The sequence below is a fragment of the Aspergillus ibericus genome, assembly GCF_003184845.1.
Source record: "Aspergillus ibericus CBS 121593 unplaced genomic scaffold BO80scaffold_21, whole genome shotgun sequence".
Taxonomy (NCBI): Eukaryota; Fungi; Ascomycota; class Eurotiomycetes; order Eurotiales; family Aspergillaceae; genus Aspergillus; species Aspergillus ibericus.
The window spans coordinates 490,160-501,918 of record NW_020292119.1 but is presented as its reverse complement, the minus strand read 5'-3'; the positions used below and the strand labels follow the sequence as shown (position 1 = coordinate 501,918).

General features: G+C 52.0%; 4 protein-coding genes across 4 annotated transcripts; all 4 read left to right on the top strand.

Annotated features, from left to right (window-relative positions):
- Positions 1-537: 537 nt before the first annotated feature.
- Positions 538-3,074, top strand: BO80DRAFT_493976 (uncharacterized protein; the record flags this gene model as incomplete). Its single annotated transcript, XM_025723850.1, has 4 exons — positions 538-769; positions 1,892-1,978; positions 2,389-2,645; positions 2,682-3,074. The coding sequence occupies exons 1-4, from the start codon at positions 766-768 to the stop codon at positions 3,072-3,074; spliced, it is 741 nt and encodes a 246-aa protein (XP_025575066.1). The 5' UTR covers positions 538-765.
- A 635-nt stretch (positions 3,075-3,709) lies between these two features.
- BO80DRAFT_407947 (putative erythromycin esterase) lies at positions 3,710-5,222 on the top strand. Its single transcript, XM_025717824.1, has one exon. The coding sequence runs from the start codon at positions 3,738-3,740 to the stop codon at positions 5,112-5,114; it is 1,377 nt and encodes a 458-aa protein (XP_025575065.1). The 5' UTR covers positions 3,710-3,737; the 3' UTR covers positions 5,115-5,222.
- Positions 5,223-5,489: 267 nt separating this feature from the next.
- BO80DRAFT_425548 (uncharacterized protein) lies at positions 5,490-8,206 on the top strand. The gene is made up of 2 exons (XM_025719543.1): positions 5,490-5,617; positions 5,679-8,206. Exons 1-2 carry the CDS (start codon positions 5,570-5,572, stop codon positions 7,941-7,943), a joined length of 2,313 nt encoding a protein of 770 aa, XP_025575064.1. The 5' UTR covers positions 5,490-5,569; the 3' UTR covers positions 7,944-8,206.
- Positions 8,207-9,374: 1,168 nt separating this feature from the next.
- On the top strand, positions 9,375-10,207 carry BO80DRAFT_445447 (HET domain-containing protein; the record flags this gene model as incomplete). The annotated part of the gene is made up of 2 exons (XM_025721489.1): positions 9,375-9,480; positions 9,747-10,207. The coding sequence occupies 2 exons, from the start codon at positions 9,375-9,377 to the stop codon at positions 10,205-10,207; spliced, it is 567 nt and encodes a 188-aa protein (XP_025575063.1).
- Between the last annotated feature and the right edge of the window lie 1,552 nt (positions 10,208-11,759).

Here is an 11,759-nt window from a genome sequence, read left to right as displayed (position 1 = left end):
AAGGTATTTCTTTCATACAATTCGCTCAAGGTACGAATCTTCTCATTGTCGAAAACCAGACAATATCTACTATATCCCTCTTCAATATAATGCAAGGTTCAAGAATGAGAATATGAAAAGCCAACGCGTTCATGATCGATGACCAATCAGCACATACATCATATCCAACCTCGTATATTTTGCTAGAATCCACGTGCGACGTGGGCGGCTCGGAACGCTTTTCCGCTAGCATCTAACCTGCCTCTCACATACAATGGCCCAATTATCACCTTAAACCAGAAACTCGCGCAAACCTGAGTTATCAATAGCTCGCTGATAAACGAGGTTGTCGAAAGATTTCCATATACGCTAGGTCTCAACTGACCTTTATCAGCTTCATGGATCCTTCATCCTGCGAGCGTGTGGGGGTGGACCACCCGCGAGGCTGACTAGATACCCGATGTAAGCACTAGCTTAAGTACTGCACATATCCTGCTTTTGCCCTCCTGCCCTTGGTTTCTAAGGTATACATTCTCTTCTCCCGCCCATGATTCGAAAGAAACACACAATCAGTTGACATCATGTCGCCAGAGATCGATTCTAGGGAAGAATAAGGAAAAGAAGAGGAAGAAAGATTAGCCATAACTTCGATCGACACTAACGATTTCCCAAGGAAGCACTGGATTCGGGGTGTTTCTCTTTGCGCCAAAGCAGCCGCGGGGGTATTGGCACTCAACTTGGTCTTTGTCGGCATTGCTGCTGGACTGGCAAGTCGGTACTCCGAAAATGGGTCCTTTTCGTCCACGGCTGTAGTCCACCGAGGGGGCTGCACGATCACCAGCTGATGGGACACCGCATTGCATCTGATTATTAATATTCTGAACACAGGCTATCTGGCAGCAAGTAACTACTCGATGCAAACTCTGGTTGCACCAATTCAATAGAAGCTTGATCAGTCGCATGCACGACACAAATAGCTCGACATCGGATTGACCAGCCTCAAAAATCTCTCGGTAATGCCAAAATCCTGTCTGGCCATATGGTTTGTGCTTATAATCACGGCAGCCCCTTCCATTTGATGTAAGATTTTGAATATGGTGTTGATGTAAAGAGGCTAACAAAGGAAATTGAAATTAGATACAATTCAATTGTATTCAAGTCGATTCCTGCAAACAACTATGATGTTATTGTGGGCCTATCAGATGTATCTCTCACAAATATCGGGAACTTGACTACGCCTAGCCTTGAAAAATGCTTCGGCAGGATTCCAGAGGATTATCCTTATACGGCGAAATACAGGTGGAATGACTTTGTTTCCGATTTGGAACAAGGAAACTATAAAACTCTCGACCGCGAAGAATGCATAGCCTTCGCCAATCAAAACACCCAGTCGGGGGTTAAACTGATGATGCTGTTTACCGACAGTTCTGTCAAAGAGAGCAATAACTCCATACTATACAGCGAATTCAGTGTTCACAATGATGGGACTGTCTGGGCAGCCTCATTCAAGGATGTGATCGAAACGCCGTATATCCACATCACTGTTTCTGAAGGTGATGTGAATCTTGAATTCACGTCATACAATTTCTTCACATCCACATGCCTCTCCTTGAGTACCTCCCAGAGGAAGAGGCTAACTCAACCTGCACTCAGGCTCACGATCTACTCACCTGGTTCCAAGAAGAAAAGCCGAGCAGGAAACGACTCGATGAATACATGCAAGTCCACGCGACATCAGATATCGCGATACAAACCTATGGCACCGCCTGCGAGAGCTCGGTTGAACCAGACGATTACATCCAGACCAATGGCTGCCTTGTGATCAAGACTGATACCATATGTGAACTAATATACAGTCCAACAATCAGCGTTATTATCTCGTTGACTATCTTGGTCAAAGTTATAGCCATAGCACTGGCGGCTAAAGTCGGTCGCTCTCGGCCAGCGCCGATATTGAATGTGGGGGATGCGATATCATCATTCATGACAGGACCGGACAGTACAACAGAAAGAATGTGCTGGGCTTCGGGCAAAGACTTTTCGCGTCAAGCCTGGAGGTTGCGCCATGTTGCTTTGTCCAGGGCTAACCCGGAGAGCGAGCTTCAACGCGAGGCACACTCATGGAGGAAGTTTGAAAGCCCCAAGCGCTGGATGCAAGCTCCAAGCGTCAGCCGTTGGTTGATGGCTATTACGACGTAAGTTGTTCCCATGCCAAAGCATATAGCTTCGCCAATGCACCGACAACCCATATTAGATCTGCGGTTATGATTGGAATGGGTGCATTTCTCCTCTAGCAAGCTGTTCTCACGGAGGAACGCGTTTTGCTAGGGGACGAAGATCCCACCCAGTCTTCATACGCAATCCGAGAATTGTGGCAAACTGAGTTTTACTCGGACAACTACACCCCAGTGTACTTCGCGTCGGACGTGGTGGGACTGGGGTGGCCCATGGTGACCTACGCCGTGACGGCAAACATCCCCCAAGTGGTGTTGACCCTCACATACTACTGGTATAACCAGATCCTGACCAATATGCTGGCCAATGCCGAATACTCCTCCTACGGGGTCAAGCGAAAATCGCTTCGTGTCACCTGGCCCGCCAAGGACAGTCGACAGCGCTCCACATACTACCTCAGTCTGCCATATCGGTATTCGATACCGCTTCTGGTGAGCTCGACACTGCTTCACTGGCTGGTCTCGCAGAGCTTCTTTTATGTTCTGGTGATGCCATTTGCCGATCAGCATCCGATTGAGAACGAAAAAGTCAGCGAGCTGGGATTTCTGGGGCTACCGATCTTCTTGTCCCTCATTGTGGGATCGATCATGCTGTTGGCATTGATCGGGCTGTCTTTCCGCAAGTACCCATCCAGTATCCCGGTGGTGGGCTCCTGTAGTGCTGCCATTAGCGCGGCTTGTCACCCGCCCAAGGACGAAGACCTGGACCATGCAGCCCTCGGACTCCTGATGTGGGGAGAGACACAAACCATGCCCGCCTGGGAACCGGAGAGTCACGGCGAGACCATGGAAGACAGGGGGCATTGCAGATTCACCTCCCTGGACACGGTCCCGCCCACTCTAGAGAAGCTGTATGCCTAGCGTAAAGACAGGAGGTAGCGCACCGTCTGGACTCGGTGGCTGGGGCTCGTTGCGTTGTAGTTCTTTCCAACGGTGTTAATATAGTTTCTGGGTATGAAGAACCGGTTATCTTGTAAGCTCTTAGTAGACCCGGTCTCTTGAACCGGGAGTCACAACTAGGGACATTCAGAGCGACTTGGAAATGTCTTCTCCAGGCCGGTCCCTTGGAGAAGAAGTCACAAGGGTCGATCTATCCCAGGTGAATGCGTCCAGTGGGTTCAAAGTAAATTCCAAACAGAAGCATATCTTGGAAACAAGCTACAAGGCTACCATATTCCAGAACGCATCTTACCCGCTTCGCCCCGCCCCCGCCTTTGCATCCGCTCATTCAGCTCCGGCCGGTCCACCGCGACGTATGAACGGCTACGACGTATCAGCCGCTTGATTTGGGAGCGCGTCCTGCAGATGAACTGTAAGCGTCGTGAGGGTTCTCAGGATGATGAAAGCGTAGAATTTTGACTTCTCGGAATCTGAAATGGTCCTAGGTGGATACTTGAGTCATGATGAGCGGGCGGTGATCTCATTCCCGCCGCAGCCCTAATTCATATAACCCATACCATACCAGTACCCCATACCTATCTCAATCACCCACGATGAACACCACAATCCTCTAACAGTAACCTCATGCCAATCAAACCCAAAATGTCCCATCTCCAAACCCTCCTCACCACCGCCGCCCACCCTCTCCCCCCAATCCACCACCCCACCTTCGCCTCACACTTCGACTCCCTCCTCTCCTCCTCCCGCATCACCCTCCTCGGCGACGGCAGCCACGGCACCTCGCAATTCTACTCCGCCCGCGCCGAAATCACCAAACGCCTCATCACCCACCACGGCGTCACCACCATCGCCATCGAAGCCGACTGGCCCGACGCCGAAACCATCGACCGATACATCCGACAACGTCCAGCCCCGAAACCCTCCTCCTCCTCCTCGGCCTCGCAACCCCCCTTCCAACGCTTCCCCACCTGGATGTGGCGAAATCGCGAAACATTCGACCTGATCGAATGGCTGCGCACATACAACGCCTCCCGTCCCGCGGCCCAACAAGTCGGCTTCTACGGTCTGGATCTCTATAGTCTGGGGACGTCCATCCGCGCCGTCACAGATTACCTAGATCGGATCGACCCCGCGGCAGGTAAAGAAGCGCGACGCCGATACGGCTGTCTCCAGCCGTGGGTAGAGGATCCGACGGCGTACGGGCTCGCCTCGCTGCGGGGGATGGCGGATTGCGAGAAGGGGGTTGTGGATATGCTGCGTGACCTGTTACAGCGACGACTGGAGTATACGGAGCTGGATCCGCACGACGGGGAGGAATATCATAGTAGTCAGCAGAATGCATACTTGGTGCGTGACGCGGAGAGATATTACAAGGCGATGTATTATAGTTCTGCGGAGTCGTGGACGTTACGGGATACGCATATGGTGGATACGTTGCGGCGGGTGTTGAGGCGGAAGGGACCGGCGGGGAAGGCGGTGGTGTGGGCGCATAATTCGCATTGTGGGGATGCGCGGTATACGGGGATGGGGAGGGGAGGGAGGGAGGTGAATATTGGGCAGCTGTGTCGGGAGCAGTTTGGGGATGGTGATGGGGATGGGGAGGTGGTGTTGGTGGGGTGTGGGACGCATGCGGGGACGGTGGCGGCGGCGCGGGAGTGGGATGAGAAGATGGAGGTGATGAAGGTGAGGCCGTCGCGGGAGGATAGTTGGGAGTGGTTGGCGCATCGGACGGGGGTGGAGAGTTTCGTGTGGGATTTGAGGGGGATGAAGGGAAATGGGGAGTTGAGGGAGTTGATGGAGAGGGAGAACCGGTTGGAGAGGTTTATTGGGGTTATTTATCGGCCGGAGACGGAGCGCATGTCGCATTATTCGGAGGTCGATTTGTTGGATCAGTTTGATGCGTATGTGTGGTTTGATCGGACGGATGCTGTACAGCCGTTGGAGACGGGGCAGCCGAAGACGGCCATGGGGACGGAGGAGACGTATCCGTTTGGGTTGTGATGGATGAAGTGAAGTTATACTTAGACTACGGAGTACATATGTCGGATAAGAGGGAAGGGTTAGAATGGTGGGTTAGTAGAGGAATGTGGTATGGTATAGTAAATGTTGAGACGTTTGTTATACCTTCTATACCAGTAGCTAGAAGGGTATATCCTTCGGTCTACGTGCTATTTGACAGTAAAAATAAGTGCAGCAGCGATGACACTATTCAGTATCTCTGTACTCCATACGGAGTAGCAGATGAATCATGGGGATATGAATCATGTGTCAGTGGTGGTAGTATATACTTACATAAGCCTTGACGTCAGCTCACCGCCTCGGGTGGTTGAGCCCGGGTGTTTGTTTATTCTCCTCTGCGTCGCCTCACCCTGTCTTCACCATTCTCACCAACCCAATCGTCGCCAATTCGACCCACGACTTAATCAACTTATCTACAATTTAGAATTCACCCCACCATGGCGGTTCGACGGTCTGCCCGCCTACGCAGCCGCCAGCCCTCCGAGGTGAGCATCCACACCTCCCACCACACGTTAGCCCTTGCAGCCATTCACTGACTGTCTATAGGAGCCTCAGGCCCCGGCTGACCCCGTCGTCACTACTGACAACAAGGCGCCCCGCGACACGAAGACTCACACCAACTCCGAGACCGAAATCGAGGATGACAAGATGGCTCGTCTTGGCAAGCAGTCGGAGAGATTGGCCCCCGTGGTGGAACATGAGGAGGATGCTACCACTGACAATAAACCCGTTGAGCGGACGCGCAAGAGAAAGTCCAAGACTGAGACTGTGTCCAAGAGAAAGTCCAAGGTGGTTGCTTCAGAGGCAGTTGCTGAAGTGAGCGCGGTTCCTGAGACCCAGGCGCCTATGTCTCGGCCAGCTGTTTCGGATACCCAGCTGCCGACTGCAAAGATGCCTGAACCTGTGAAGTCGACTGCTAAGCCGACTGCGACTAAACTGCCGACCCCCAAAGCGATGGCTGAACCCGCGAAGCTGTCGACTCCGAAGAAGACTACCCACACTCCTCTCAAAAACACTCCCCTCAAAAGCACCCCCCACAGAAACACCCCCACCAAGACGCCTTCCAAAACCCCCTCCAGCACCATGGCGCGTCCCCCCCACCAGGAGATGCACCCCAGCAAAGTCCGTCAGAGCACCACGAAGCAGCCCGACTCCGGCCTGATCCTGGGCTTCAACCCTGTCAAGAAAGACGCCGAAGGCAAGGTCGTCAAGGACACCCTGCTCGAAAACACCCCCACCAAGGCCAAGGCCTCGCCCGCCTCCAACTACTACGGCACGCCCGCGTTCGAGTTCAAGTTTGCCTGCGACATGCAGCTCAGCGACGAGGCCAAGAAGCTCATGGAGACCGTCCGCCAGGACGCTGCCAAGATTAAACCCAAAATCGCCGACCAGCTTGCACAGACTCGCGCCGAGCAGGCGGCGGACCGGAAGATCGTGCAGCCCAAGGGCAAGGCCGATCGCTTCAGCGATGCGCACATGGCCGAGTTTAAAAAGATGGATTCCATTGCTGGTCACGCGTCCGCCTTCCGTGCCACCCCGGGACGCTTCCAGCCAGTGGTGAAGACGCTCAAGAGAACCAATTCCAAGGCGCGTTTGGATGAATCGGACCGCACCTCGACGTCGCCCTCCAAGATTGCACGTCCGTCGCCCGTCCCGGTTGCCCCGGCCAGCAACAAACGCGTCAAGCGCGACGTGACCGATGATGCGTCTACGCGTCGTCCCACTGAGGCCAGCCCTCCCAAGCCCGCCCACACCCGGCCCAGATCGATCCGGAGCTCGTTGTTCACCCCCACTCGATCCTCAGCCGCACGTGCGTCCAGTATCAAGCCGCCCCGCACGTCGTTGATTCCCTCCCTCATCCGATCCCCTGCTGCGAAACCGGCCGATATGCCACGCACGCCTCAGACGGAGTTCAACCCACGCCTGAAGAGCAACCTGCCCACTTTGGGTAACCTGAAGTCAATCCTTCGCCGCCACCAGCCTTTGTTTTCCAAGGATCCCGCCAAGATTGCCGCAGGCACCCACGTGGCTGCTCCTGATTTCAGTTCGAACTTGCTGTTCGGGAAGCGGGATACCGAGGAGCCTGCTCAGACACCGTCGCCCAAGAAGCGTGTGGAATTCACCCCGATGGTTGAGACCCGCCACGAGGAGGCCTTGTTCTCGCCATCCCCGTCGAAGACTGTCAGCCCATCGCGGACCATCTCCGATGTTATTTATCCCACTCTCCCTGTGTTGACCCCGGAGCAAAACGCCAAGTCTCCCGTCCAGGCGACGACCCCAACCATTCGCCATGTTCGTCAGTCGGACGTCCATGCCAACCCTCTACCTGAGGTTGCGGGCGTGCCACATGGGATCGGCCACAAGAAGAGAACCCGAGATGCAACTGATGATGCCAAGACCGACGCTCTCCCTGAAGTGGCGGGTGTACCGCACGGTATCGGCCAGAAGAAGAGAAACCGCTCCGCCCTCGAGGACGAGACTGACGCCGAGAATGTGCCCCCTGCCGACTCCACCACCGAAGCGCGCAGTGCCAAACGCATGAAGATGAGCTTACCTTCTCCGATCAAGGCACCTGCCCTGAGTGCGCGCAAGGCGGCTCCCAGCCCTACCAAAGCGACGGTCAGTCCCAGCAAAGCCATGGTCAGTCCCACTAAAGCCACGCCCAGTCCCACCAAGGCTCTTTCGCACACTCCCTTCAGGTCGGCCACGGCCAGTCGCAAGAGCACGCCGGGGAGTGCACGGCCGCGCAGCCGGGGCGTGCTGAGCGTCAGCCGGTTGAACATGCTGGCGCAGCCGAAGAACCGGAGCTGAATGGTTGGTGACATTGCATTTATGAGCGTTGGACGCATAATTTGACTGCGAGGTTTCTTGTTGATGGTTTCTTTGGCAAGGCTGCCGTGTGTTTAGTGGACCGGATTGGTGTCTGCGGGACTTTGATTCTTGTGAATTGTAGGCGCTTGGAATGCATCCGGCATGCAGGGCGTTTGAGCTTGATTTAATGGATGCAGATATTGATGACTGTATTATATGTATGGAGTTGCAGATTACTGAATGCTTCACTGGTAGCAGACCAATTTGTACACAAGAGGTAACCAGACGTAGACAGTACCTGAGTAGCTACTGATCCCTACGTAACCCTCCGGGCCGCGCTACGTGTGACCTTGACAACTCAACACAATGGACCATTCAACACAACTTCCGTCCTTAAATGGGGGATCCATATAAAGATAGAAACAATTAATCTTTCGTGACTCCACCATTTTTGAGTTTAATGAGATATTCTCTAATCATTGTATATATATCATGCACTTCTATAATAGTATAAGGAGATTATATTCAAGTTCTTCATATAAAAGAAGTTATCTAAGAAAGTAGATCATATATTGTTTGTCAGGCACTGATCTAGCTAAAATCTAGTTTATTATTAGCACAAGATGAATTTCAGTTAGTAAAGCCTCATATAAAACATATATGATGTTAGAGTTTCTAAACCATACGAAATATGTCTGTTGAGTTATCAAGATTCTAATATCGTTGATTTTTATATGGGAATCCCATACAAAAACGGAAGGTTTCCGTAGGGGTCAGTTACTCCCTCTGCCACCAACCTTATAAGATGTCATTCCACTTTCTTAACACATATTCTACCTACCTTCTCAACTACTCCAAGACAGCCCGCAGATAGGAAGGAAGCCCTTCCATCTATTAGTCAATATTATTTATCGAGACTACCCCTCTCTTGAGACGTATCACCTGTCAGAACACCCACTACCCCGCTAAGCTAAGCACTAAAATGCTAGCTCTTGATCTTCCGAACTCCCGATTCCTCCTGCACCTCGAGAGAGAGTATAATACCCTGAAAGGTGCTTGATATCAAGGTCGGGCTCTGATATGTACATATCCCCTTCTGCCTGTTAGTGTGCTAACCACGCAGCCAAAGAGACGTATTCAGAGGATCCGACAATATGACGAAATACATGAAATTTCTGTGCTCCCGTCGAGAAGGTACAGGGTACGGACACAAAAGCAAACACCTCAGCCAAGAGCAGGTGCCCAACAAGGGGCCACTTAAGGCTGAGACACCTGGTACGTTGTGGGTTGTATGGGGATTGGCTAAAGCGTCGCCTCAACATAGATGATAAGTATTATCGATCATGGACTATTACTCTGAACTTTGGGAAGACCCTAGAGATACAGCAGCGAGCTGAGCACTGTGAGCTATGCTCTATAATCCTTCAAGCAATGGCCTTGGAGCGCTCCGAGCTTGATGAGTCGATTAGGTTGGAACTTGGCATGTTGCACACAAGTGGCGATTTTGACTTCTTCATCGATGCCAGCCATGAAGACGGTATGTTTTATGGTCCCTTGGGTCGAGCACAACCTGATCTGAATGGATGACATCCCGAAGACCGAAGGCTATACAGGACTGTACTCTATGGAGCTTCCAATATAGCTGAACCCTTATACATGGAGCGGCTGCAACCACCGTTGAGGGTCGATTGGCCCCGCGTCCGCACCTGGTTGGAAGTGTGTGCCAAAGAGCACGGGAAAGGGTGTAATCCGGGGCCACTCGAATCAGCACCGCCTGGGTTTCGACTGATTGACACGCAAAAGGGCTGCTTGGTGGTGCCCCCCCCCCCCCCCCCCATCCCCCTTACATCTATGCGGCACTGAGCTATGTGTGGGGTGCCACCGCCGATTCATATTTTCAGGCCAAGAAAAGCACTATCGAGGCACTGGAAGCGAAAGGGTATCTGTTCGAGAACCCTTTACCCGCTACCATCGAGGATGCCATCTGCGCCTGCCGTGATCTACAAATTCGGTATCTTTGGGTTGACAGGCTCTGCATTGTGCAAGACGACGAGGGCCTCAAGAACGCCCAGATCAATGCGATGGGTGATATCTATCGCCATTCTTATGTTACCCTGGTTGACATCGAAGGCTTGGACATGAATCACGGTCTTCCTGGAGTGATGCAAGATAGGGATTGTGGCCAAAAGACATACCGAACCCGGGATATGTGCATGAAGATTGAGCAGGCGCCATACAGCTATCTTGTACACATGTCAAAATGAAATTCACGAGGTTGGACCTTGCAAGAGGCCGTGTTCTCGCCAAAGATGTTACTCTTCTCAAGCACCGGGGTGTTTTATGAGTGTTCTGAACATTCTGCCGTTTTTCAAGAAGATCGAGTCATTCCCAATAAACCCGAAGAGACTCATTTTTGTTCCTACTCAGCCATTCAATATGGCAAGCTAGTGGAGAAAATGACGCCCAGAGCCTTTACTTTTGATTCAGACGTTCTCAAGGCATTCTTGGGATTCTGCACTGGCGATATGGCTCGGAGCATTACTATGGTTTACCGTTCCGTGAATTTTTTCAGGGGATGCTCTGGGTGTCGGTGGGCGAGACAAACGAGGCCAGGATTCCAGAAGCAGGAAATATCTTTCCTTCCTGGTCGTGGTCCTCAATCAAGGGCGAAATTGATCACCCTTCTGGCGTCGATACTACGCCCTTGGGAGTGTGGGGGTTTCCATCTGCTGACCCTGAGATGGCATCTGTGCAGATCATTCAGCCTTCCTCTGGAGATGTCACAAAGGACTGGAATGATACTGACATCCTCACTGGGATTGGCGTGACATTGGCATGGAAGAAGGGCTGCTTTTCAGGACCGCCACTGCCCTTGCTGAACGTCAACACCACTTGGCAGGCGTATGCGGTTATGATTCAGTCCAATTGGGTCTCAATTGGCCATCTTAGCGAGGAATCCCTCGGTGTGGACTCAATTGATCTGAACCAGATATTTCCCTCCTCCTTCGTCGAACATGCTTGTCGCCCGGGAGCCTTATTGACACATATCTAGTCCGCTCGTGTTCAAGTGGTAGGATCGCTACGGGATGATTTAGGATTATCGGTGGAGTTAAGCACCCTGAGTGGTGACCTGGCAGTGATGATTCGACCAGACACTACGGCTTGGCACTGGCTTTCAGTTCATCCCCACAACCAGCCCAATGCTTGCTTGGATATACTCGCTCTTTCGATCGAGCTCTCCTTGCTGCCTTCTCATGGCGATCGAGACCTCTGCTGGTATGATTCCAATGGTCATGTCCTTGTTTCCAGAGAGAATGATCCAAAGGTTCCTGTGACATTCACGGTCCATGTGATGGCAGTGGAGACCAAAAACGGCGTCAGCAGACGGATTGGTCTTGGGAAGTGTGACCTTCATCAATGGGTCTCTACTACTCGTGAATTTCGGAGGTTTATCCTGGTTTAGCGAGAAAGAAGCCGGTCCTGTGGGGTCGATAGCTTAAGATGTTTATCGATCTGATGTCTTTCCGTTATTCTACCAATTCATAACGGGCTCTAGGACTTTCCGTGCTCACTGGATGTCTCCATTGCAGGATCTTGGAATGTCCATACACGAAATAGGAACCAAATTTCTGAGAAGATTTATCACCTTGCTACTGAGCATCTAGCATGTAGCCCTGTCAATCGGAGCCTCTATGGGACATCACTAGAATATAAATATTCGTCCGTTCCGCTCAAGAATAACTAGCTTACGATCTATCTCCCCATTTCATCCCGCCAATCACTGTGATTCATCAGAATCTAATCTGGGTATCATTT

Excerpts from the sequence above, each read along its gene's own strand:
- BO80DRAFT_407947 (XM_025717824.1), top strand. The coding sequence starts at position 3,738 with ATGCCAATCAAACCCAAAATGTCCCATCTCCAAACCCTCCTCACCACC.
- BO80DRAFT_425548 (XM_025719543.1), top strand. The coding sequence starts at position 5,570 with ATGGCGGTTCGACGGTCTGCCCGCCTACGCAGCCGCCAGCCCTCCGAG. Across the intron at positions 5,618-5,678 it reads GCAGCCGCCAGCCCTCCGAG|GAGCCTCAGGCCCCGGCTGA; the intron begins GTGAGCATCCAC and ends GACTGTCTATAG.